The sequence below is a fragment of the Spermophilus citellus genome (assembly GCF_964194105.1).
Source record: "Spermophilus citellus genome assembly, chromosome: 16".
Taxonomy (NCBI): domain Eukaryota; kingdom Metazoa; phylum Chordata; class Mammalia; order Rodentia; family Sciuridae; genus Spermophilus; species Spermophilus citellus.
Window position 1 is genome coordinate 81531718 of NC_138196.1, and position 26865 is coordinate 81558582.

A 26865-nucleotide genomic window follows, 5' to 3' on the forward strand; every position below is an offset into this window, starting at 1 on the left:
ATAATGTCCATCTAATTCCACCATCCTTCCCACCTCCACACCTCCTCCCCTCCCCTCACTCCCCTTTACCCAATCCAAATCTCCTCCATTCTTTCCTACCCCCGACCCCCATTATGGATCAGCATCTACTTATCAGAGAAAATATTTGGCTTTGTGGTTTTTGAGTTTGGCATATTTCGCTTAGCATGACATTCTCCAGCTCCAACCATTTATCTGCAAATTCCATAATTTGTAATATGTTTTAATTATCACTACTTTGAGAGTTCTTAAAATATAAATTTATATGGTGCCTCTTTCCAAAAAAGGAATTTTGTTCACATAAAGGAATTTTGTTTGTCTACATAATTTCTTAACTATCTCAAGCTTGCCCAAGTCCACAGAGTCAGAGTAGGTGACAGTAAATGTTCATCGGTATTACTAAGAATGCCATCTTCCTTCCTGAAGTTTTGCTCAGAACCCTCAAACTTTTTATCATCTGAAATCTTTTCTATCACATTTACCACAGTGGGTAGGGGAAGGGGAGTGAATTTCCACAGTAAAAATGTTTTTGTTTTATAAAATTAAAATAGCCACATGGTCATCTCCTCACTGTGCCTACTAGCTGCCACCTGGACCAGAGGTACATACAAGTCCTAAGTTATCACTGCTAGCTCAGCCACTGCAGGGGCCACGTGTGCCCTGCAGCCCTCACCTCTGCCAGGAGTCAGGAGGTAGCATCTAGGGAGCCCTTTACTGGCACTGGGAAGTGCCCCATACAGGAGCTGGGCAGGATCAGGGCAGATCAGTACTAGGACAGCAGACCACCTGGGGATACTGCATGCTGCAGGCTTTAAGAGTATCATACAATGTATGAACTGTGGTTCCTTGAATAATTCTACCACACTCTGAAATCCAGCCAATGGAAAAACTTTGCCAACTGAATATGTTTCCTGTCTCAAATGTCTTTGGGAAAATACCTGTCTCTCAAATCCAGCCCAACTTTGGTGATTGCACATGGCTATGTTTCCACTTTCTCATCCTTTCTTCTCTTGACCCCCAAACAAACGTGGGATAAATGAGGAAATCAGATTATGGACATTCTATAACCCTTAACAGAGACAGTAATTGAAATGTTGGTGAGGAATGTTTTGACAGAGGGACGAGGACCCCTGAATCCCCATCTCTCTCAGCACCATTAGATGGTGTAGCTAGACATGGTGAGTATCCTGATGGGATGCACCGTGGAGAAACATGCCTAGGTAGCATCCCTCCGAGAGGAGCCTGGATCTGGTGGAGCCGGTGGAGTTCACTCAGTGTGTAAGGAAGAGGAAGAGAGAGTCACCTGATGCACCACCACAGGGAAGCAGAATTCCCCATGCAGAACATTCTATAGGTCTGAATTTACAAATCAATGGCATGAATCTACCCCAAGCTGAGGCAGGAGGGAATCCTGTTTGAGGAGACATAGAAGCATGTGAGCCATGTTTGGGAAATAATTCAAATAAGATTTGAAACTTTTTTTTTTAAATCTTAAACAAGACAAACCAATCGAGAAGCCATGTTTGGGATTATTGTTAGAATTTCATGATGGTTTAGGTTGGGTGGCTGGAGGGTTAGATGATACCTTAATTCTACAGCTGGTGTCCTCAGGGTTGATAAAATGACACTGTGGTCACAGGAGAGGTGTCCACGTTTTAGAGATGTGTGCCAAGTACAGGAAGTGAAATGATTCGCTGTGAGCCCCTTGTTTCGTTTCCAAGTTTCACTTATTTGTAATGAAGTTGCTCATTATCAAATACTTCAGTTGAGAATAAAATGTGAGGATAAGTATTGAATCTAGTCTATTAAGGCTCATTAATCTCCGTTTTAGTATTTTTTAATGTTTCATAAAAATAGTTTCAACCAGAACCATCCTGTCTCAGCCGTCCTCCTGGCCCCTGGAGACTTCTGCGTGCTGAGCGCACAGGGCCCCGCCAGGCCTCTCTCCTGTGTGGTTCGCCTCCCTTGAGTGGCTGTGATTGGGCTTGTGACTCTCTCCTCTATCTCACACTTGAGGTCTCTTCCTTGTTTAATCCCTGTCTTCTGCTGTGCCCGACTGCCACAGTCTTGGCTGGGCACAAGATCACGAGCCACCACACACCTTGTAGATTCAAACAGCAATCTTTATTCCCGAACTCACACCGGCCTCTACACACACGTTCTGGGGAAATCCCAGTTCTGCTGCCGCCCAATTCACCTACTCCACGAGGCTTTTTTCCAAAATCCCATTTGAATCTCACGAGAACTCAACGGGAACAAGCAGCAGGAACACCCTAATCCCAGCAGCAATAATCTTCAACCTCCAACTTCCCTAAAACCCCTATTGTCTTAAACCGGGAACGCCCTAAACCCAAGGACCGGGATACTTCCTCAAACCTGATCAGCTCTAAACCCGGATCCGCCCTGGTCCTTGAGCAAGGTCACCTTACATGCAATGTCAACAGCGAAATCCATTTAACACGGGGTATGCTAGCAAGGAAATTTTGATGCGTCATTCCTACTTGGCAATGGCCCTCAGCACCCGACACATTACGTGGTTGACAGCAGAGACTGAATGTCTGTGACCAAATGAACCAGGGTACGGAATTCTAATCGCGTCAGGGGGGCCATCTCATGCTTAGATGTGGAGGGCGGATCTTGGGGCAGAACTGAGAAAGCCTCTTGGAGCTGAATCATCCTGAGTTGAGACATGAAAAATGGGTCATTGTTCAGGCTCTTTGGCCTCTGCTTTAATTTGGAGTCACAGGCCCATCACTGGGACCAGGTCCAGCACAAGCTGGTCTGTGTAAAGAAAGGACTCAAAGTCCTGGATGCCCACAGAATGCCCCAGGAGTGATCTCACCAAGGCCGGCCGGCATCTCGGCACAGCTGCCAACACCCAGGCTGAGCCCCACTTTGCCAATATCACTTCATGCTGTCCGCCGGGGTCCGGCAGCTCTGGCCAGAAAGCTTCAGCTTTCAGCCAATGCATGGCGAGGGCTCCAGGGCGAGGGCTGGGGGGTCTTCAGAAGCTGATTCCAGGCTGGCCCACAGCTTACGAGCTGCATGGCAGAGGTGAATTGCCTGATGTCGCCAAGGCTCATCTGAAGAAGGGCCTGAGTAACATCTACCCCATGGTCACTGAAGGAGTCGTTATCCCTGGCAGTATCCCTGGAAGAACAGCAGGATGTTTATCAGACACTTGATATAAATTAGGCACTGTTCCAAGATGCACTGATAACTGGTAATCCTGGGTTAGTCTTTATAACACCCCAGGGGGAGAAATCATTACTCTGCAATTAAGAGACAGAAGTGTCAAGCTACTTGCCGAAGGGCAGTTACAACGGGGCAAAACTGGGATGGAAGCTAGCCTCTGCATTCTCGTCTACCGCCCTGTGTGGCCTCTCTGAAACAGGGTGCCTGAGGCAGAGGGCACAGTCAGGGCGTAGGACACAGGAGATGCCAAGCCCCCAACAGCACTGCTACCCAAATGCCTTGACCCAGGGCCAGATGACCTTTCGTCATACTCTTCCATACTCTTCCCAGAGTTGATTTTATGTAGGAGACTCGTTCTCAATCTATTGTTCCTCTGCCCCCCAAAAACCTGCTTGGGTTTCTGGAGCAGAAACTGACGGAGGCTCTCAGACAGCTCAGCACTTTGCTGGGTCGCACAGCAGCCTGATGATCAGGCAGACGTCTGTCCTTCCCTGCACCTCACCCTCCTGGCCCCTGACCCCAGCTCCAGGAGGGACAGGAAATCCCAACACAAACAAGGACCATCCTGGGTACCACCTGAGTTTCACAGGCCACCACTAGTTCATATTTATCTAGAAATAGGCACAATTGCCATGTGACAATCAAACATAAAATTTTAAAAAGAAAGAAAGCAAAACCAAAATATTTAGCACGTTTGTTCTTTTTCTTTCCTCACTCTCATCTTGCGAGATTTGCTTGGCGACTGTGTGAATTGCGCGCAGGCCATTGGTCCTTCATGCTGTAAAGTCCACCCTATTTGTTTTTTTGTGCATCAACTTTCTAAATGTTTTCCATGTGTCAAGTGACAGAACATTTCCAGCCTCCATGGGGCTGTGCCCACCTGCCAACCGCTCAGCTTTACCAGCACAGGGTTTGCACAATGGTATTCATATTTTGGTCCCTCTTACCCTTATTTTACACAAATAGTCCAAGCCCATAGTCATGTGGAAATGCATAATTAAAGGACACCTGCAGAAGGCTGAATGTAGATTGTGGAGATTCGACAAGCAGGCAAGGTGTCATTGAGAATCATACGACTTGGTTCAGTTCTGCAGCTGTGGAACTGCCCCCTGCACAGATCAGGACATCAAGTGTCGTTTGACTTCTTCGGCTCTGTCTTGGGGAATACTTTCTCCGGAAGGGTCTTAGTGTAAACCAGGATTGGTCTCACACCTTCCTCTCCGTAAGGAGACAGACTCAGATGAAGTGATTTGCCAGGTTCACCGAGCCAGTAAGCAGCTTGTTTGGAGCCCTGGCTCCTGGACCCACTGACTGCTCTCTCTGGACCAGGGAGACTGGAGGAGGCTGTAGTCGGCCTGGAGTTCCACAGTGGCACTCAGCCACCAGACCTCCCAGTGCCGGCAGCTTCTCTCCGGTTCTTCCTTCATAGGCAGGTGGCAGCCCCCCTAACCAGGGAATCTGAACTTGAACCCGAGTTTAGCAAAGGGGATCAAGCCCCAGGCAGGGCCACGTGGGCACCTGCTTTGGGCAGTGAGCTCTGTGCAGATGGGAAGGCAGACGACACCCTCCAGCCATCTCAGCAAGCCTCCTCACCTCCCTTTCTTCAGCTGCAAAGTGAGGATCATGGTAGCCAATCTGTGACCCTTCATGAGTATCAAGGGATCACGCATGTGTGCCTTTCAACATGACATTCAGGCAAGGGTAAAGGGAGGGCTTCTCATGGCTCTATTTTTAGCTGTTGCCTCCACCACATCCCCTGTTTGGCTGAGGCTCTTTGGGACTTTGAGCATCTCCCCAGGGGGAACATGGACCTCCCTTTCCTGAGAAGGCCGACAGGGAGTCTAGTCTGTTTCACGTGGACAAACAGCCTTTCCCCACTTTCCCCTCCTTTACTAACTGCCCACTGTGCACACACATGCCCATGCATGCTCTCTCACATACTCATACACATACACGCATGGACAGGCACACACCCTGGGTTCATGCACTTGCTTGCTCTCTCTGTCTCTGTCTCTCTCGTACATGCACAAACACACGCACACGCACACAGACTCACACCCCCTCCCATCCTTTTTCTGCTGCAAAGGAAGCAGTGTTCACTCAAGGAAGTAGAACCCCCGGAGCCCCCAGACCTGCAGGTGCTCCCTCTGCTTTGGGGTGGACTTCTGCACTTCCTGGCCCCACCCAACCTGAAACTGCCTGTGGGTAGCCCAAGCCCCAGTCACAGTGCTGGTTTTCACTCAGCTCCGGAGTGACTCTAGTCTCCATTCAGAGCCACTGGGGCAGAGGCTCCGGAGAGATCCCAAGTAGTCCTAAAGGCCATGGAAAAGCCGGGCATACTCTGCTAAGCAGTCGAAGGACAGAAGTGTAAGTAATAGGTTGTTTGATTTTAGGAATTCTTCTTTCTGCCTTGTTTTTAAATGTTCATGTTTGATGTTTAAGTAGACACAGTGTTTGACCAAGTTTAAACTTGGTGGTGATTGGGCTGACTGGACAGAGGAAGATAACAGGGCTGGTCACTCGGTGAAGAAGCAGGTGTCCAAGCCCAGGGCAAGCTCTGGGAGCAGCTGCCCATGGACCCTGTGTTGAGGGAGGCTGAGAGGTCAGGAAGGGCCTGAGGCTCAGACAGCTGGGCCACTCACTCTTGCCAGGACTGGGGGAGGCCTGACTCCAGGCCATAAGCCCCTCAGCTACTGGGCAAATCATTCACATTCTTTGTATTTTTCTGTTTGTAACAATAAAATATGCTTCTTACTTGAGTATTCAAGGAATATATTAAATTATCACACTAACTCTTATAACCTGAGATAAACCATGTTGACATTTTAGGAACTATTGTGTTGGGCCCTACTTTGCATGAGCACACCACCCCATCCCCCCACCCCCAACAAATTTTAAATTTTGCTTTTATTGTTGGCTTCTTTTGTGCCTATCTTCCCAGCTCCCAGTGCCACTGCCAATAATCAAAATAACCAAAAAAAAAAAAAAAAAAAACAGCAATTCTGCACTCCTCCTCCTAGACCTCTCCCTATGTCACACACACACACACACACACACACGTGCCTAAGGAGGGGTTTCTTTTCACATTCTCAGATACTTCCAAATGTGGGGTATCTTTCTTTCTTGTGTTCAGCAGGCTGTGGACATTTTACTTAGCCTTGGTAAAGATCCAGCACAATCTTTATAATAGTGGCATAACATTCTAGAGAAGTTTAGAGAATAGATTTATTCAACAATTCCCTAACTGATGAACAGTTACATTATTGATTTGGGGGAGTTTTTTGTTTGTTTTGCTGCTGCAACTATTGCTGCAAAAACATTTTTATATCTCATATATTTCTATATAATGATGTTACATTCATCTGATAGATTCCAGAGTGGAACTGAAAATCCAAAGGTGTGTTTTTTTTTTTTATTTTAACAGAATTTAAAAGATTTCTTTCCAGCTGGGAGTCTATGGCTCAGTAGTAGAGTGCTTACCTAACAGGCAAGAAGTCCTGGGTTTGGTCTGCAGTACTGAAAAACAAACAATCAATGCTTTCTGAAAAGTCAGTAGTATTTCACATTTTATTTGTCTGATAAATATTTTGTTAGGTGCACACCCTGTGGCAGGCACTGCTTTAGCAATTTGGAGTCAACAATGAATAAAATAAAGAGCCCAGCACTCACAGAGCTTTCACCCTGGAAAGGAGTGGGGGAAACAAACAAAATAATAATACCTAGAATGTATGCTTTTCTACCTGAAATGTGTGCAAATACAATTTTCCTTCACTTTACCATCAACAATTGGATTATCATTTTGTTTGTTTGGTTGGTTGTTTATCTTTACCTGTCTCATTCATCTAGTGTGACATTTTATTGTTCTCTTGATTTGTGTTTTCCATTTAGTAAATAACCTTGATATTTCCCTATGTTCATTTAGCAATTTGGGTGTGAGCTTTATGAACTTTCTATTTACAATTTTCATGAGTTTTTCTGTTGAGTGGATTGATGTTACCATATTCTTCCTGTCAATTTTCATGAACTCTGAATACATTATAAACAAAATCTTCCCTTTGTTTGGGGTTGTGGCTCAGTGGTAGAGCATTTGCCTAGCATGTGTGAGGCACTGGGTTCGATTCTCAGCACTGCATACAAATAAATGAATAAAATAAAGGTTCATTAATATCTAAAATTATTTTTAAAAAAGGCTTTCCCTAACTTGTGCTTCACAAATTTTTCCCCAACCTATTGTTTATTTGCTGACTTTATGGGTTTCATTTGTCATGAAATACTTTCAATGTTTATAAATGTATTTTTTTGTTCTCTCTTAGCTTCTGGCTATCCTATCTTTGTTAATAGTTGTCCCCAAACTCTGGGTTGTATGTATGATTTTCTACCAATTAATAAATTTTTCAATTTTTTTGTTTTTCTTTTTTTAAAACATATTATTTTTTTAAAGTGCACTCAGTTTTTTTTGTTTTTGTTTTTGTTTTTGGATGCTAAAGGTGGAACCCAGGGCCTTACATATGCTAGGCAAGCCTCTACCACTGAGCTACATTCCCAGACCTATTTTTAAATATGGTGTGAGGTAGGATTGTGTTTCCTTCTAGGTAGATAGTCATTTTCCCAGTACCATAAACTAAAATAAACCATCTATTCTTCACTGAATTAAAATAGCACTATCTTCATATATGTAGTTCCTGTGTTATTTTCAGAATTCGTGTGCAGGGTTCTTATTCTATTCCACTGATGAGATATCTATTTCCATTCCAATTTCATGCCATTTTTTTGCAGTGTTCTGTTTTGCTTTTTGTAGTGCTAGGCAAGTCTTCTTTTTCATAATTTTTAAGCTAGATTAAAACTTTATTTGATTGTATTAATGTCCAGATAATTTTATTCAATTGGAATTTCAATTAGAGTAGAAAGTACATTCAATTTATATTAGGATCAAGAAAGAAGCCGTAATCAAGAGTTACAAGACAATGCTACCAAGACTGGGAATGTGGCTCAGCCGTAGCATGCTCACCTAGCACATGCAATCTGGGGTCAATCCCAGCACTGCCAAAAAAAATAAATAAATTAAAATAAAAAACAACACTACACAAAACTTTATGGCAACAAATTGAGAACCGTAGAAGAAATCGAAGGTCTCCTATAAATCATACAACTCATCAAACTGGCACAAAGAGGAGGGAAAGCAAGCCAATTCCTGTACGAGAAATGAGAGATGCATGTGAAGATCTACCATTTGAGAAAGCCCCAGGAACATGTGATATAATGGCTATGTCCTATCCAGCCTTTAAAGAACAGGTAATCCCAATGCTAACTAAGCTACTCGGGACTATAGAAAAGGTAGAGAGCTCCCCAGAATATACGATGAAGCCAGCAGCACCTTAGTGCTAATGCCACATACAAATCTCCCTTGGAAATGTAGGTTCTAAAGAAGATACTAGCAAATAGGGTCCATTTGTCTGTCAAAAAGGGTAACATAGTATAACCACACAGCTTTTATTCAGGAATGCAAAGATATTTTGTTATCAGAAAATTTACTAACAAAATTCATTGTGTCAACAAAGAAGAACAAAGTATGATAGATACTAATCAAAGACCTGTTAAAATTCAGTAGGTGTTCCTAATACAAACCTGTAATCCCATATTCAAACTTCTGGAAAAAAGAATCTCTGCAAGATGAAGTGTTGCTTGTAATTTTTGTACCATGAGTGATCTGGTGGTAAAGCTGATATGAATTAACATAAAGAACCTTTAAATATAAAAAGTAGTTTTCTTTACAAATGTAAAGCTTTAGGTGTACCTTTAAATATAAAGAGTAGTTTTCTTTACAAATGTAAAGCTTTAGGTGTACCTTTAAATATAAAAAGTAGTTTTCTTTACAAATGTAAAGCTTTAGGTGTTCTATGGCAAGACATACTAAAAAACAAACAAAAAAAACAGACTGTGGTTAGTTGCTGTGGCTCTGTTCTATATACAAAATTATTATAGTCTTTTCTTTTTTCAAGATGAGTTTGAGGAGAGATGTGTATTTCACTGAATCTAAGGCACCACTCTAGGGAGCTAGCATTTATTTCATGTATTGCTAAAACAGGAAAAGCTGTTAGTGATCATACTACAATGCACCGAGGATTGTAAGACTCCTCCTGGTTTCAGAGGTGTTGAAATGGGGAAAAGGTGCGTCTTAGAATGGATGGAATATGGTATCCTCGCCTGAAGGAATTCACTCACATACCCCTCAGCAAGAGTAGTGACTTGGGGCTTCCCCTTGAGAGTGGACATCCTGTGGATGGCCAGATGTGCATGTGGGGCTGTGGTGGTCTCAGGTTAGACGGGGGCTCCAGGGCTAGTTCTGCACGGGCCATAGACAACCTATGAACACTGAACACCCCCCGGCCCTGAGCAGTAGCCCTGGCAGCCGCACAGTGGTGACCGGTGGGTGGTGTTGAGGGAATGGTCTCTGGTCTTCCCCTGACTGCCAAACTATGATTATTTTCTGAAGAATAGCCTTAACTGTGCTTTTTTTTCTCACCTCTAAAGAAGATTTTGGGGGAAGGGGTGTATTGGGGATCGAATTCAGGGGCGTTCAACCACTAAGCCACATCCCCAGACCTTTTTTGTATTTTATTCAGAGACAGGTCCTCACTAAGTTGCTTAGGCCCTCACTTAGTTGCTGAGGCTGGCTTTGAACTCCTGATCCTCCTACCTCAGCCTCCCGAGCTGCTGGGATTACAGGTGTGTGCCACCATGCCCGGGTAAAGAAGATTCTTGATATTTCTGAGAAGCTGCAGTTGGCCTAATGCCTAAACGTAGGGTGTCCCACCTGAAATCTGATCTGGAAAGGAGGGTAGAAACATTCTAACAAAGCTTTGGCATCTACAAAGAAGCCCACGGGCCCCAGGAACTATGACACAGCCTATCCACTGGCAAAAGTAAGACTAAAGCCCAGGCACCGGACAGGTAGGTCAGGCTCCTCTGGAATCCAGTGTGGCCTCCCTGCCCAGCTTCCTGTCCCAGGGTCTAGGATCCAGCCCAGCAGTTTCTGGCCACGGCACCAGGCCAGGTCATTTTTTGTCTCAATGCAGTCATTTCTTTTCTCTGGGCACCCCCACCTCCCCCCAAAAAAAAGAAAAGAAAGGAAGGAAGGAAGGAAGATGGATGTGATCTTGGCTCACCCGGCCCCTCTAACTCTCTCTGACTCTGAGGCCTTTGCAGCCCCACCTCTGCCAAGCTTTCTGGTTGAAGCTGGTTGTGGTGGCTCCTCTGTGCAGAGGTTCTGAGGACCTATGGTCTCACAATCCATCTGCTGTGCTCTCTACAGGATGGGTCTGCTCAGCAGCAAGAGGCAGGTCACTGAGAAGGGCAAGGGCTGGAGCCCCTTGAAGATCGGCACCCAGAGCAAAGACCCTCCACAACTGCCACCCCTGGTAAGTGCCCAGCCCCTCAGAGCGGGGGAGGGAGTGGGAAAGAGAGCCCAGTGCACCCAGGGCTCCCTGGACCTGCCCCTCAGGGGTGTGATTTTGGATATCTCTCTGACACCTCCCCACTTCCCAACCGCAGAGCCTCCTTTTGGTTTAGGGTACTGGAGAGTCGCACCTGGACCCCTGTTCTGCTTGGTGCCCACCATGGGCATGTTCACGTGGTCATCATTTCATCTAATATGGACCCATTAGGGTGTAGGAACTGCTGACCCGGTTCCACGGGCGACCCTGGGCATCTTCTCTGTGTCCCTGTGCAGCACAGGGCTCAGCACACAGCAGAAGGACTTTGGAGAATGACAGGTGCTGTCTTTTGAGTGTTTATATCCTGGAAATTCATGCCATATCTGAGGTACAGGTGATAAAGATTTCTCTCCCATTCTATAGGATCTCTGTTCACATTCTTGATTGTTTCCTCTGCTGCTGTGCTTTTCAGATTGATAACCATCCCATTCATTGATTCCTGATTTTATTTCTTACACTTTAGGAGTCTTATTGAGGAAATTGGTTCCTGAATAGAATACACTCTATGTATGTATAATTTACCAAAGTACATTCTACTGTAATGTATAACTAAAAAAAATCAAATTAAAATAAACAAATAAGGCCACGGATGTGGCTCAGTGGTTAAGGACCCCTGGGTTCAATCCCTGGTACAAAAAAAAAAAAAAGCAAGCAAGCCACATAATCGTGGTGGATCATGGGGAAAAAAATGATGATAATTTCTCATCATTTCACTTCCTAGAAATACCAGGAGTCATCTCCTCAGAGGTTCTGCCTCCAGTCCCTTTTCCTATGCATTCATTTTATCACATGAACGAGTTTTTAATGGAACCACATGGTGCCACCATTTTGCAAAACCATTTCAAAACTGTGTCCAATAAGTATGGAATAAAAAAGTAAGGTTTATAACACCTACGTCAGGTTGAGAGAATACAATCCCACAAAAAAAGTGTTCACATACTAAGAAATAAATCCTCATCCTCAGAAATCAAAAGTGACTCATTCCCTGACTCTCTACCTACCCAGCCTGGCCTCTTCACCCCAGACCCCCGCATTCCAAACCTGTTTATCTTTCCTTTTTTATTACCAAGTATGCATTTCCCCTAAACAATACATAGGTTCATTTTTCACATCATGAACTTTACACCAACTGAATCCAACACCCTGTGTTCTTCTGGGATGCGGGTTGGGCTCTGCATTACGTTGTCTCGGTTCACCTGTGCTGACAGGTATCCCTGCAGCTCGTTCATCCCACTGCACAGCTCTACTTCAGCTTGTCCAATCCTCCATCATGGGTCACAAGGGTGATCCCCACATTTTAAAATGTGCTAGGTATTACCATTCTTGTCATTACTCGGAGCACTCTCGTTGTGTTTTGTGGTATCCGTGTGCCACAGCTGACCCACAGGCTACATATGTAAGAGAATGTTTGTTGAGTTTTAGGGAATCTACTCTCTAAGTATCTTTCCATGTCACCAAATACCCCTTCACAACTTTAAATGATAGAACCAGGATTTTAATCCTGGTGACTGATTTTTTTTTCTCCCTTCAAAGATGGGGCATGTGTACTGTGGTCAGGGCCAGATGCCAGATGGTCTGGGGCTTGTCTAGGGGCAGCACTGGCACCTGGGGAGCAGCATGTATGGAAATTCCAAAGGTGGCCACCCTCTTCCTCAGAGCGGACCCCACGGTAGTCTGGCTGACATGCTCTAGAGTTTCCTCTCGAGACATCCGGGTTCAGCAGCAGGAGCTGAACTAACTTGGAGTGTGTGTGTTTCTGCCCAAGGTGGTCTTCAATCACCTCACCCCTCCACCACCCGAGGAGCACCCGGACCATGGTAAGAAGGGGGCCTCTGCCTTGGGGCCCTGGAGTTAGATCAGGGGACAGTAGGGTGGGTCCTCCAGGGTGGAGAAGAACAGAATGCCCGGGAGCTGAGAGCCAGCAACTCCCTCCATGACGTCATGCGCCCAGTGTCTCCCCGGGAACCAAGCAGAGACCCTTAGTGGGTGCGGGCCTGTGGGAATAAAAACAGCAGACTTCACAAGTATGAACAGGAGCACAGAAAAGAGTTACAGGAGTGCAGAGAGCACCCTCAGGCCCCAGCCACAGCCAGGCCGACTTCTCCCCCACCCCTAGCCTGGGTTCTGTCCACGTGGGGGGCACCTTCTCAGCCATGTTCAAGCCCCCCCTGGAGACCCTCTCATCGCCCACACCATGTCCCTCTCCCAGATTCCACTCCGCCCTGGTGAGCAGCACATGCCGTCAGGAGTGAGCACAGCCTTCCCTGACCAGGCCCAGATCTCCTGGGCTCACGGAGGCGCCCCGTTCAGAGCCGGCTTTCCCAGCAGGCCCACCACCTGCTTCCAACAGCCTCCAGGAAGGGCCGCCTCGGCCAGGCCAGCAGGACCCTTCTCTCCCTGGCTCACCTAGTGCCAGGGGCCTGCAGCACACAGCCAGGGGAGGGGTAGCGAGGGGTAACCCGGGGTCCTCCCTCCAGGATCTCAGCCTGTCACCCTCACAAGCAGATTCCTAAACCAGTCAGCGTCCTCACCTGGTGTCCCTGGTCCTGTCTGATGGGTGATCCTTCGTCTCCTGACAGGAGCTCCCCACCCCCAGGAAGGAAGCTCAGGGGCGGTGAATGTGCTGACCCTGGTGCACCAGGACTTGAGCCCTAGACCACAGGGGTGACTGCCATCCATTCCAATGCCTCTGTCCCACCGAGGGAGGCAGCTGGCCCAAGGTCACACCACTCATCAATGACAGAGCTGAGTCATCACTCCTGGGGAGGCAGAGAGCCATCTGGGGGACCTGGGCCAAGTGTGCAGGGAGCCTTCATCACTAGCAGTGATCACTGAAAGATGGCCTGCACAAGCCCACCCTCTCGTACATCTGTTCCAGGGACCCCCAGCAAGTCAGCAGCCCTCCGGAGAGGGCTGGGGCCAGGCAGGCTGGGCGCCGCCAGCCTGGCTCACCACTAGGGCTTGGGCACCAATGGGGTAGAGAGGTGAAGGCCTCAGCTGCCACCTTCCAAGATGTGCTACTTTGGGCTAAGGCTGGGAGGGGGAGAAGGAAAGGGACAAGCGGGGAGGCTCTCACACTACAGGGCTGGGGGCAGCGGGGGATACGGCTGGATGGGGGACCAGCCCACGGTGGTTCCCAAACTAGGTCCTACAGCCCGCTGATGGCCAGCAATGGTGGCCGCTGCACACCCACCCTCCCCAATCCTTATCCCAGCCCAGGGCTTCTCAGCAGAGCTCAGACGGGAAGATAGGTGGGCTGTGATGGCAGCCCGTCCCTGGACAGACAGGCCACCTGATGAGACTTTTCTCTTTAGCACTGGCCCTGCCCTGCCCTGCTTGGTAGCCAGAAGATGGCTCACGACACACCTTCTCCCAGTTCTCCTCTCCTGAGGGCCTGAGTGGTGGCCATCTCTACTTTGTTCTTTCCAGAGGAGCATTTTGTGGTGGCCCTGTATGACTACGCCGCTGTGAATGACCGGGACTTGCAGATGCTGAAGGGCGAGAAGCTGCAGGTCTTGAAGGAGTGAGTTTCCGGAAGCTCCCCCGTCCCCACTCTGTCAGTCCTGCGGCCCCTCTGCCTCCCTGTCCCCCCACCTCGCCCTCAGGGCTGCCTCCAGAGCATCTTCTCCATCGCACAGCCCACCTGTCCGGGCATGTACTTAAACTTGACCCATTTCCTCTCCAAAGTCTTTCTGGTGAGGTGGTTTCTGCCCATGGCCTTTAGCTCTGTTGTCAAAATCCCACCCATGCTCCAGAGCCCACCCAGGACCGCCTCCCTGCACAGGGAGCTGCTGCCTGTCAGGTGCTCCACACAGTGGAAAGCCACCAAGTGACATGCAAGCTCCTCCTTTCTCCAGACTGTCCACCTCCACCAGTCCCCAACCTCCTGAGGGCGGGTCACGCTGTGGGGAGGGGACCAGGAGCTGCTCAGGGAGGCCCATGGGGGTTCATCATGCTTCTGTCTTCCCTTCTCCCCTTAGAACTGGAGACTGGTGGTTGGCCAAGTCACTCGTCACAGGGAGAGAAGGCTATGTGCCCAGCAACTTTGTGGCCCCCCTGGAGACCCTGGAAGTGGAAAAGTATGTGGACCAACAAGTCCCCTCGAGCCAGAGGGGCAGTCGCTGCTTCTGTTCCATAGGCTCAGGGCAGGGCCAGAAAGTGGGCCCCACTGGGAGCCTTGGGACTCCAGTAGGGGACCAGAGAGTGACATCTAGACCACTGGGTGCTTCCAAGGACCAGGAGCCGCCCCTTCCCTGGCATCCCTGGATGGAACCGTCTGGTGTCTAGCCTCAGAGCTCACAGCAAGGACCTAACCAGCAACTCCCCCTGCCTCCAGGGACAGGACTCAGGGCTCAGATCCCAGGGGCGTCCCAGGAGAGGGGACTTGTTTAGAACTGGGTTTGCAGCAGCCCCACCACCAGCTTCTAGAACACACCAGGAAGGTCCACACTGGTCAGGGCAGTGGGCCTGCTCATTCTCCACCCACCCACTCACCCACTCACCCACTCATCCACCCACTCACCCACTCACCTACCCATCCACTCACCCACTCACTCACCCACTGACTCACCCACTCACTCACCCACCCACTCACCCACCCACTCACCCACTCACCCACCCATCCACTCACTCACCCAGTCACCCACCCACCCATCCACTCACCCACCCACCCACTCACCCACCCACCCACTCACCCACTCACCCACCCACCCACTCACTCACCCACTTACCCACTCACTGACTCACCCACTCACCTACTCACCCACCGACTCACCCACTCACCCATTCACCCACTGACTCACCCACTCATCACTCACCCACCCACTCACCCACTCACCCACCCACTCACCCACTCATCCACACATTTACCCACCCACTCACCCACCTACTCACCCACTCACTCACCCACTCACTCTCCCATCCCCTGCCGCACACTCATCCACTCCCACTTACCTACACACCCACTCACTCACTCACCCACTCACTCACCCACCCGTGCACGCGCATACACACACATACACACACCCATTCACCCACTTACCCACCCACCCACCCACTCAGTCCCTCACTTGGTGCAGATGTGCAGTACGGTCTCCCAGGATGTGGAAGGTGTCACAGTGGTTGACATTTGGTCCCATGTCTGTCCCAGAACCAACTGTGTGCGGGAAGCTAGGGCACCTCCACATTGAGCAGCCCCTGCTGAACACAGAGAGAGCCCAGTCCAGCGTCTCTGGCATCTCAATCATTCAGACACAGCTCCAGAGCGGGTGCCTGCTCTTGTGTGCCGCCTGCACTGTGGGGAAGGGCCGTCCATCTGGAGCATTTTTGCAGAGGTCGTACAAACTATGCTGTCTTTTCATTTCAGGAAGATAGTAAGTCCAGTGGCCGATAGGAAATGGGGTGGGATAGGGTCAGAGGGACAGAGGGGCAGGGTTAACAGGGGAACAGGAGCGGCTGAGCCTAAAAGGTGCGTGGACTAGAATGCTCCAGGCAGCGTGGCCGCTCTCTGAGGCTCGCTGCCTTTGCCCTTTTCTAGGTGGTTCTTTAGGTCAATCAGCCGGAAGGAGGCGGAGAGGCAGCTGCTGGCTCCGATGAACAAGGCGGGTGCCTTCCTCATCAGAGAGAGTGAGACCAATAAAGGTGAGTGGTGGCCTTGCCACCTCCTTCCCAGGGCTCCTCAAGAAGCACCCACCCACCACCAGGCTCCTCTTCAGCAGCCACTGCCCTGGTCTCCCTCCTGATTTGGACTCTGCCCAGGAGCTGGCTTTAAGATGCTGCATGCCCACATGCCGTCCCCCAGGTTGGATGGCAGAGAGCCACACAGCCCAGCCACTCGCTGTCGGCAGCTACACTGGGAACCGTGGGGGCTGAGGAGCCTATGTCCCCTTCAGCCTCAGGGTCCAGCCACATTTGGGAATCAAAGGATTTGGGGGTTCAGAGAATCCCTAGAGAGCATCTCAGTCAAAGAGCACAGGTAACAGGAGTTTGGGGTGATGCTCGGTTGTGGAGAGCTGGGGAGGCAGACCCCTCCCGAGGATCACAGATTCAAACCCGAGACTGAGCAGGCTTTCCTGCTGCCACCAAGCCACTGTGCTTCTCTCCCTTCCTTGGTCATTTAGCTCAATGACTTTCTTCCTTTTTTCTTCCTTTTTTGTTTATTTGTTCTTTTTAGATATACATGACAATAGAATGCATTTTGACATATTATACATTCATGGAGTGTGACTTATTCTAAATAGGGTCCCATTGTTGTGGTTGAACATGAAGTGGAGTTTCCCTGGTCGTGTGTTCACCTGGTCGTGAACAGAGCAAAGTGATGGCCAAGTCATTCTACTGTCTTTCCTGTTCCCACCCCTCCCTTCCCTGCATTTCTCTTTGTCTAATCAGTCAACCTCTATTCTTCCCTCCTCCTGCTGTTTGGGTGTTAGCTTCCCCATATCAGAAAGAACATTTGGCCTTTGTTTTGGGGGGATTGGCTTATCTCACTTAGCAAAAGCTGGGTGAAGAGAGCTCAAGGCACCGTGAGACACCCTGTAGCCGTTCTGCGCCTCAGGGCCAGGGCCACACTGGGGGCAGAGGGGGCATCGGGACTCGGAGTGCCTCAGGTCTTATGTGCGCGTGTCCATGCATGTACTCACCTGGGCGTTATATAGAGACATTGGGATGTTGTCACCATCCCATTTTCAGGGCAAAGCACCCCTGTCCAAGGAACCAGCAGGGAACCAGTGGAGATGGCATGTGTGTTCTGGGGCTGTTACTGGTAGAGCATTTCCAGCAAATGCAGAGGCAGAATGGTGTGATGGGGCCCCACTCCCGCTTCCACAATTAGCTACTCAGCCGGTCTTGTGTCTTCTCTACCCCCACCCCCCCCACACATGTATGCACACACACAACGACACACGTGCACACACAGGCTCCTCAGCATTCTAAAGGAAGCCCTGAATCTGCATCACAGGGCCACGGCCAGTGGATGCAAGGCTGGCAGAGAGGCAGCCTCGGGTGTCCCGTGGCCTCTAGATGTCCCTCAGCTTCTCAAGCCTCTGCTATTGGTGTCTTTGTGACGACAGCCTCGTTTCCCAGTCCAAAGGCAGGGGCACCTTCCGTGGTAAGAAATCTGAATCTGTGAGAGCCATCCCTCTGTGCCCAGGGCAGCCCAAACACCCCAGAGCCAAGAGTCCTAGTTCTGTAAGCCTGACGCTGGTCGGAGCTGGAAGTCCTCTTTACGAAGAGCACCCACTTGTCCTGAGACGTCACAGAGAGGACTTGGAGAAGACCCCCACAGTGCAGGAGAGTAGGGCCCCCTGCTTACTGAGAGGCCTCTGTGGGAGAAAGGGGAAGGAAAGCTCTTGTCCTCACTGCGAGGTCCAGGGATCTGTGAACGCGCTAGAGCCAAGGTCCTTACAGACTAGGACACAGGGGTACCAAGCTGGGGTCGGGTGGGCAAGGGTACCTTGTCGCTTCCATCCTGCGGCTGCAGTGGGTGTGGGGGCAGTGGCAACTTCCCGGTGCACTGGTCTGTGCACAGCCTCTCTAGTCCTTTCATAAGTAGATGGTGAGAGAGGTGAATCGGTCAAGGAAGATGGGAGGGGGGCGGGATGGTGGTTCTGACCTGAGAAGAAGGGGCCCAAAGACACAGGACCATGGAGAAAGAGGTGTAAGATAGTTCTTCTCTGGGACAATGGAACTGTTATTTGACATCTCTGACCTCTGGTGGAGAGGGGTGGTACTGCTCCTGGTGAGGCGAGTCCGGGGAGGTGGGGCCAGGGAAGCCTGCCCAGGGAGGGACCTCCTGCTCAAATCAGAGTTGGACAGGGAGGGAGTGTCCATGGTACCCAGAGAGCTGGCCAGAGGCATTTTATAGCAACACCAAGTTCATGGACAGAAGTTCTTCAGCTGAAAGTTCTTACTTCCCCAGTTGTTCTTAGCCCTTGGCATGTGCTACTACTCGTCTACAGGTACAAAATCCACAGGAGTGTGTCTGCCAAGCTGAAGGAGCAGGCCCCTGGGCACGGCTCTGGGCTCCTCCCATGGGCCTGGTGCCTAAGGTGGATGCACCTCTTCCTGGGGGAGTTGTCAGCCTTTGTAGCCAAGGACCCCAACATGTCTCAACATTCCATGGCAAAGAGTAGCTGAGGGACCAGGTGCTCAAGTAGGGGACTTGCATGATTGCTGAGAGACTGTCCTACCTGCCCCAAGCTCGTGATTCTCTGATTGAGTTTGGGGCTTTGGGGAAGGTCAAGGGGATCAGATGGAGCCAACAGGGGGGCTCAGAGGGGCAAATTGGGATGAAGGTAACCAGTGGAAATGAAGCCAGAATCTGAGGACCTGTCCTTCAGAACAGAGACACCAAGCCCCATCTGGGTCCCGACTTTTTGACTCTGTGCCTTGTTCCTCCTTTGTGTCTGTTGGCCTCCAGGTGCCTTTTCCCTGTCTGTGAAGGATGCCACCACCCAGGGGGAGATGGTCAAGCACTATAAGATCCGCTCTCTGGATGAAGGGGGCTACTACATCTCCCCCAGGATCACCTTCCCCTCCCTCCAGGCCCTGGTGCAGCACTATTCTAGTAAGGGGGTGTCTTGGAGGGGCGGGGGCTTGTGCCAGAGGAGCTCTGGGATGGCTATTACAGGATCCCAAATTGTGTGAATTGCCTTGGGGAGTTGGAGGGTGACCCAAAGCCAGACCTGAGGAGCTGGCCCCTCTCCACAGGGTAATTCAAAGCCAGTGCCTAGTGCACACCGCGGAGGATGATTGGCGTCCGCGTGGAGTCTGGCCTCTAGCTCACTTTTCTTTCTTCCCTGATACAGAGAAAGGGGATGGCTTATGCCAGAGGCTGACCCTGCCCTGTGTGAGCCGGGCATCGCAGAACCCCTGGGTCCAGGACGAATGGGAAATCCCCCGGCAGTCCCTCAAGCTGGTCCGGAAACTCGGGTCTGGGCAGTTTGGTGAAGTGTGGATGGGTGAGTTGTGGCACCCCTCCCCGCCCTGCATCCTGAAACGGGCAAGTTGCCCCTGAAGGCCAAGGGCCCAGTGTACGCAGAGCTCCTGCCCCAGGAGGCCTTGTGAGGAGAGGCAGAGGCCAGGCCCGGAATGCAAGGGGCACTCAGTGGTGATGGAGAGGACAGAACCCACTCTCCCAGCCCTTCTCAGCCCCGGCTGGCTTTGCCACGGACCCTGTGCGCTCTGCTGGCTTGCTGACTCTCCTGGCCTCAGCTCACAGACAGAAGCTGTCTGCTAGACAGAGTGGGCCACTAACTGGGAACTCCAGAGCCCGGTTGCAGACCAAGGCCACCACCTGCCAGTGTTGACTTGGGCCAAGTCACTCAACTCCAGCTCCCAGTGTCCTCCAGCCGCAGGCGGCTCCTGCTCACCACAGCGCTGTTGGAACACAGAAGGCTGTTTACTGTCTGCCTGCTCTGAGGCCCCAGGTCAGGCTCAGACCCTGATGCTCCTGGAGCCTTCTGCCCAGGCCTGGCGCGAGCTGCAGCTTCCCTGGGAAGGACAGGCCTGTCATTGTCTGTTACTCAGTATGATGCCTCCCCCCTAAATGTCTCCATTGCCTGAGGCTCCCATGTGGCCACGGGAGATGGTCACATCCTCACCAAGTCTGAACACCCATCCATCACCCTGGGGGACACACATTCCATCTCTGGCCTCAGGTCCCCATAGAAGGGTCTGGCACCTGGAATCTCGTGTCAGTTGTGACAGATGTTCTCTGAGCCTCTGAATGGCTCCTTTACTCCCCACCCCTCTTCCCGGTCAGGTTATTACAAAAACAACTTGAAGGTGGCCATCAAGACCTTGAAGGAGGGAGCCATGTCTCCGGAAGCCTTCCTGGCTGAGGCCAACCTGATGAAAGCCCTGCAGCATGAGAGGCTGGTCCGTCTGTATGCCGTGGTCACCAAGGAGCCCATCTTCATCGTCACCGAGTACATGGCCAGAGGTGGTGCCCCAGCCCCTGCAGAGGACCAGGCTTAGAGGGCGGGAAGTCTCGGTGGATCCCTGCAGTGGGTTTGCCAGGCCAGGGGATAGCCACAGGATCTGCACCAGACGTTGCTGGTGCAGGGGGGCAGGAGGGGAGGAGGCCGGGAAGCAGGAGGGCTGGTTGGTCTCTGCAGAGCTGCCTCCTCGGCTCAGGAGCCCTGCGGCCAGTGCTCCCAGAGTGCATCTTCTGCACCCAGTGCACTTTGATACCCGCTGGGAGGGAAAGAACCTTGAAAAGGGGAAAGATCCATTGGCTGGGCATCCAGAGATAGTTCTACTGCCCCTTCCTATCATGGGACCTTTTACAAGTATATGAACATTTCATAGCATGGTGACCAGAGGGGTGAGGCTGGGCAGCCTCTGAGGTCCACAGGGTGTCTCATGGGACAACAGTCTGGGAACCACTCTCTCCATGCCAGTGTCTTCTTGCTGATGCTTGGAGCTCAGGGACAGTTTCCCTGCCACTGAGGATGATGGGGCAAGGCAGGTGTGCAGGAATGTCCTGTCATGTCAGGAAAGGCCACTAATCCCAGAGCCAGAGCTCAGGTTCCAGTCCCCACCCCTCTGGCCCTGAGACCTCAGGCAGGTCCCTGAACCTGCTGTGTGTTCACTCTGGGTGGTTGGGCGCTACCCCAGGGTGGTGAGCCTAAGGCAGCAACAGCTGCAGGCAGAGCTCCCGGTGCATCCAGAGATCTGAGGACAGTGCCCGCTTCCTGCCCCCAGCCCACTCAGGTCACCATGCACAAGTGCAGTTGAGCCCTCTCTCTCTCTCTCTCTCAGGATGCCTACTGGACTTCTTAAAGTCAGATGAAGGCAGCAGGTTGTCCCTCCCACGACTGATCGACATGTCAGCCCAGGTTGGTGAACTACCCCATGCAGAGGGTACCTGGGGGAAGTGCGTCCTTCTCCGAGCCCTGAGGCTTAAGTGAATCCACTGGTGAGAGGTGGCACTGGGTAGGTTTCAGCTGGACTGTGAAAGACAGAAAGTAACAATGACATGAATGTGGAACGTCCAGCCGTAGGCAGGTTGGAGGCTCCGCCCCATCAGGAACCTTAGCATGTCATCTTACTGTCCAAGATGGTGACTCATGGCTCTACCATCTTGTCCCACTGAGTCTTAGTGCCACACCTGGCAGCAAGCAAGCCTGGGAAATGCAGTCCCCACCCTGGGCAGCCATGATGGGGTGAGGCTGCTCCGTTGGGAATGGAGGGAGGGCAGACGGATGTCGTGGGAAACCCAGAGTATGGGCAAGGGTTCCATTTGGCAGTGAGAGGTGTGGTCTGTTGTCCTTCTCACATGGTGCCACCAGTGCCTTCAGCAAGGCGTAACTCTGAGAACACCCATCCTCCACCAAGACCCTAAGTCCTGGTGCAGCCCCAGGATCCACCCAGACTGATGGGCAGCTGTGGGACACACAGGAGCCCTAGGGACATTACTTCTCTGAGCCCTAGAGAACGTCCACCATCGAGGAATCTTTCCAGCTGCCCTGGACTTGTCCTTGGTACCCTTGGGGCTCACATGAGGAACTTCCCAGATTCTGTAGGGGGCAATGAATGAGGAGGGGAGAGATTCCCTCCCCTGGAGACTGTAGCTGGGGGTTCTATCTAGCAGGAAGACACATCTGGTGGTCCTGTGTGTGTGTGTCTATTAGAACTAGAACTCTCTGCAAGAAGGTGTGGTCTGTGGTTAGCCTCTAAAATGTGAGTGTGCACATGTGTGCGTGCGCACACACACACAGCTACAGAGGGGGCCCTCCTCACCCACGCTTCACACCAGCACCCCCTCCCACCCTGTTCCTCGTTATCTTTAACTAGTATCAATGCAGGAACTGAGGTCATTGTGCCTTTTTTCCATGAGGCAAGAGACGAGTTTGAGCAACTGGTGAGATGGTTATGGGATAAGCCCATCCTCTAGCTTCCTTCCTTCTCTTCTCCCACCCCTGCCCCCCGTCTTTTCCAGTCCCCTTCATAACCCCTCAGGAAACCTTGGGTCACATGGGGAAAGGTCAAGAGAAGCCAGCTGAGCTCAGGGCCAAGATGTGGGATTAAGAAACCAGGAAATCAGGACCTCCCAGAAGACAGCTTCTAGACCACATTGGGGTCACACTGCGCCTCGCCCTGCATGCAATCGCATGCCACATGCATACACACACACACACACACACACGCAAGCAGGGACCTCGGGGCTCTCCGCCCCTACTCTGGGGTGGGGTGCAAAGCACACAAGGCACTTCCTCCAAGGCCAGCGCTGGCCACCCCATGCAATCTCCAGCTACGACCCCCGTGCCCTGACCTGCAGCCTCGTGGCATGATTCCTGGTGCCTAGTACCTGCCACACCTGCCTCCACTGCCCAGAGGGCTTTGGTCTCTTCCCCACCCTACAAAATCCCGGTCAGCTCAAGACCCAAGTCAATGTCGTTAGGGTTCCTGGGTGCTGGGGGAGATCCACTGGCTCTCTATTCTCGGCCTCAATTTCCTCATCCATCAAGGGGTGAATAAGCCTTAGCCAAAAGAGCTACAGAGGGGGCCCAGCAGGTAGTCCTGGCCTGGTGCTGTGATCTGGACCAAGACCAGCTCCTCTTTGGTGCCTCTGTTCACCCGGATCCCTACATGCAGGTTCGAGCCTTAGCACGAGTTACTTCATTGAAGGCTGGCCTTAACTCCTGGATCAGGGACCCCCTCCGTGGTCCATCAGGACGGAGCCCCCAGGGAGGCTTAGAGACTTGCGGAACGGGCTCCAGACTCCAGGCAGAGTGCTTGTCAAGGAGAGGTGCCCTCTAACTGTGCCCTCCGCCCCTCCCTCTCCTCCTCCTGCCCGTCCTCCCTGCAGGCCTGTGGAGACAGCTGCTTGGACGGGGGCAGGAGGAGACAGCTAGCCCCTCTGCTGCTCGGGCCTCTGTGTCAGCTGGAAGCAGGGGAAGCCCTCTTTCTTCTCCGCCCAGGAGGACACGTGTCCCTCCCAGTGGTAGCCGCCCTCCATGCATCCACTTAAAAGCAATCAAAGGCACCCACCGTGCCCTTCTGCCCCATCAGCCTTGCCAGAGGATGAGCTGGTCCACAGTCAGGGGGTGGTCAGGACCTTGCTCTCCCAGGGCCTGTGTGGGACGCTGGGAGGAGAGGCCCCCACGCCGACCTTCACCTTGGGGCCTGTCTCCTCAGATCGCGGAAGGGATGGCGTACATCGAGCACATGAATTCCATCCACCGAGACCTGAGGGCGGCCAACATCCTGGTGTCTGAGACCTTGTGCTGCAAAATCGCAGACTTCGGCTTGGCCCGGATCATTGACAGTGAATACACTGTCCAAGAGGGTGAGCAGAGCCCCAGCCGCAGGGAGACGCCGGGCCTCACCTGCCCAGCTCCCTGAAGCCCTCTTGAGCTTCTCTTGGTGCTGCACTGCAGAGCCTCACTGAAAGGGACCCCGGGAGGCCTCTGTGGCCCCCACCACTTGGCCTTCCCCCCTAAATACATATGGCAGAAAAGAAGTGCCTCCAGACCTCTCACGAGGAGGAGCTCGGCCTGTGGTGGGTTAGAGACTGGGCAGCCCATCTCCCACGGCCCTGGAGATTCACAACCTGTGGCGATTTACCTGGTGTCTCACCAACTAATTTGAGTTACAAATGCTTTTCCTACTTGGCTCCTGTGAACCCCATGGAGCTGGGCTTTCACAGAACACACTGAAACACGAGCAGCAAATTCTTGGACCTACATTTAGGTTTCTGCAGAACACTCTTGCTTTACTCTCAAAATCTGCTTCACGGGAGGATCTGAGTACCTTTAGCTGAGTATGAACATCAACAGACACAGGAGGAGCGATGTGGTGCGGGGACCACGTCTGTCCTCAGGGGACTTCAGTCTGGCTCACAGGACGGGCACCCAGTGGAGAGCCTCGAGGTCTGCCCTAAATGCCACCCAGGACTGCAGCCTTCACTTTGAGGACTACTTGAGGCTGGGACAAGTTAAAATGTTGGGCCTATGTTACAAGGCCATGTGACATAGAAAAGGACTCTTCCATCCCAGATGGAAATTCATGTGTGCTGCCCAGTGAAGCCCACCTACTCTCTTTTTTTGGGGGGTGGGGGGTGGGGGAGCACTCGACCTCTGAGCCACGTCCCCAGCCCTATTTTGTATTTTACTTTAGAGACCGGTCTCACTGAGGCTGGCTTTGAACTCTCCATCCTCCTGTCTCAGCCTCCCAAGCCACTGGGATTACAGGTGTGTGCCACCATGCCTGGCCCACCTGCTCTCTTTTTAAAGACCCTAAGGACAGTGGGGACAGATGTGTAGCTGGTAGAGCTGTGACTGGTAGAGACTCCTGAGTCTCTGGATGGTAAAGAACATCAGCCACTGTGCCCCACCAGGTGACAAAGGTCTCCTCTGCTGGAGTCCCTTCAGACTGCGGAGCACCAACAGTCCCTCTTGTGAGGATCCTTTGGGGCCTGTGTGTTCTCAGGCACACACCCTCCAGTGTCCTCCTGACTCCCTGGGTGCATCTCTGCACTGTCTGGTGGCCAAGCCCCGTGAGGCCCAGCTGTGGGGACAGGCGGGGAGGCTGTGGGCAGGGCAGCCAGGCTGGCCTCATAGAGCTGTTGGGCTTCTCCCCCAGGAGCCAAGTTCCCCATCAAGTGGACTGCCCCGGAAGCCATCCACTTTGGGGTGTTCACCATCAAAGCAGACGTGTGGTCATTCGGGGTCCTCCTGATGGAGATCGTCACCTATGGGCGCGTGCCATACCCAGGTAGGCGCTGCCTCTTGCAGCTCTCACAGTTACGGCCCATGGCAGCCAACCCATCCTTGGGCACTGTGGCCACCACCCACTTGTCAGAGGGCCGCCCGTTAGCTGGACTGGGATCCAGGCCTCCCTCTGGTTCAGTAGCACTCTGGGCCTCAGGGCTGTGCCCAGGAAAGGTCAAACGAGCCCCTAAAAACAGCAGCCAAGGCAGCCAGGTCTAGACAGAGTTCATCCAGGGAGCTTGCCGGCCACTGAGGACAGTGGTCCCTCTTTGGCCTTAGCCTGGGGGCATCCTCTGAAGCCTGTCTCCGGGCAGAACCTGAGCCCCAGGCTCATGTCACAATGGCCTAAGCAGCTCTGCAGGCTGCAGGGAGCAGCTCTACCAGTAGCAGAGGTTCAGTTTTCCTGGACAGGTGACCTAGACAGGGTCCCGTCCTGAGACGGATTGTCTGAGTTCAGGAGAGAATGGACAGCCTCCTTTCCAGCTCTCCAGATAATAAAAAGTAAACCAAGTTCTGTTTAAAGGGTCACCAGCTGGGTGGCCAGGTGACCAACCAGGGAGGAGACTGATCTGGTGAGCCTGTGGGGGCTGCTCTCCCCCTTCCAGGCCCAGTGTCCCCCAGGGCCACCTGGATGACACCACCCCCTCTGGAAACCACCCTCCCCGACATGCTCTGTCCCCTCTGCCTGCAGGCATGAGCAATCCCGAGGTCATCCGCAGCCTGGAGCGAGGCTACCGCATGCCAAGGCCGGACACGTGCCCACCCGAGCTGTACCGCCAAGTCATTGCTGAGTGCTGGCGAAGTCGGCCCGAGGAGCGGCCCACCTTTGAGTTCCTGCAGTCGGTGCTTGAGGACTTCTACACGGCCACCGAGGGCCAGTATGAGCTACAGCCCTAGGCGCCTGCTGCCTCAAGGGACTCCCTGCGCCAAGCCTAGGGACTGAGGTTGACCTTGACATTCACTCTCAGCTCTCCATCCAGCTCAGACCAGCCGCTAAGGCAGTGGGGGATGGCATTCCATTTCTCAGATGGGGAAACCAGGAGGTGAGGTGGCTTGGCAGGTGGCTGGTGTCGGGGCTCTAGAGCTGGAGCCAAATAGAAGCCACTTTTCACTAGCTGTGTGCCCTTGGACAAGTTACTTAGCCTCTCTGTGTATCCCATTCCTTGTTTGTAAAATGGGGGTAGACCATTTTTGTTTGTGGTCAAGTCCAGTAAAGAGTTCAGAGTGCCTGACACACTGTTAGGTGATTGTCATCGCCTAAGGCTCAGTGCTACCAGCCATAACCCGAGGTCAGCCAGCAGCAAGCCACCACTGCTCTGACTGCGAGGCCTTCCCCCTGCCCTCTCCTCCCAGATGCCTGAGGGGGAGCCATTAGTCCTGCCTTGGCTGTGCACTGGCACTATGGGACTCTTCCGTCACAAAGCCACGAGAGTCTGACATCTTCC

At 51.9% G+C, this 26865-nt stretch overlaps 1 protein-coding gene across 1 annotated transcript in view; it reads left to right on the forward strand.

Moving 5' to 3' along the window:
- The window catches only part of BLK (BLK proto-oncogene, Src family tyrosine kinase), a 52377-nt gene extending 25750 nt beyond the window's left edge, over positions 1 to 26627 (forward strand). Inside the window, exons 2-13 of the mRNA XM_081269090.1 lie at positions 10526 to 10631; positions 12472 to 12523; positions 14136 to 14229; positions 14687 to 14785; positions 16243 to 16346; positions 19123 to 19269; positions 19511 to 19663; positions 20467 to 20646; positions 21468 to 21544; positions 23847 to 23997; positions 25293 to 25424; positions 26112 to 26627. Of these exons, the coding sequence (XP_081125216.1) occupies positions 10527 to 10631; positions 12472 to 12523; positions 14136 to 14229; positions 14687 to 14785; positions 16243 to 16346; positions 19123 to 19269; positions 19511 to 19663; positions 20467 to 20646; positions 21468 to 21544; positions 23847 to 23997; positions 25293 to 25424; positions 26112 to 26317 (1500 nt within the window). The 5' untranslated portion in view covers position 10526 and the 3' untranslated portion in view covers positions 26318 to 26627. The remainder of the gene's footprint in view (positions 1 to 10525; positions 10632 to 12471; positions 12524 to 14135; positions 14230 to 14686; positions 14786 to 16242; positions 16347 to 19122; positions 19270 to 19510; positions 19664 to 20466; positions 20647 to 21467; positions 21545 to 23846; positions 23998 to 25292; positions 25425 to 26111) is intronic.
- Positions 26628 to 26865: the final 238 nt, after the last annotated feature.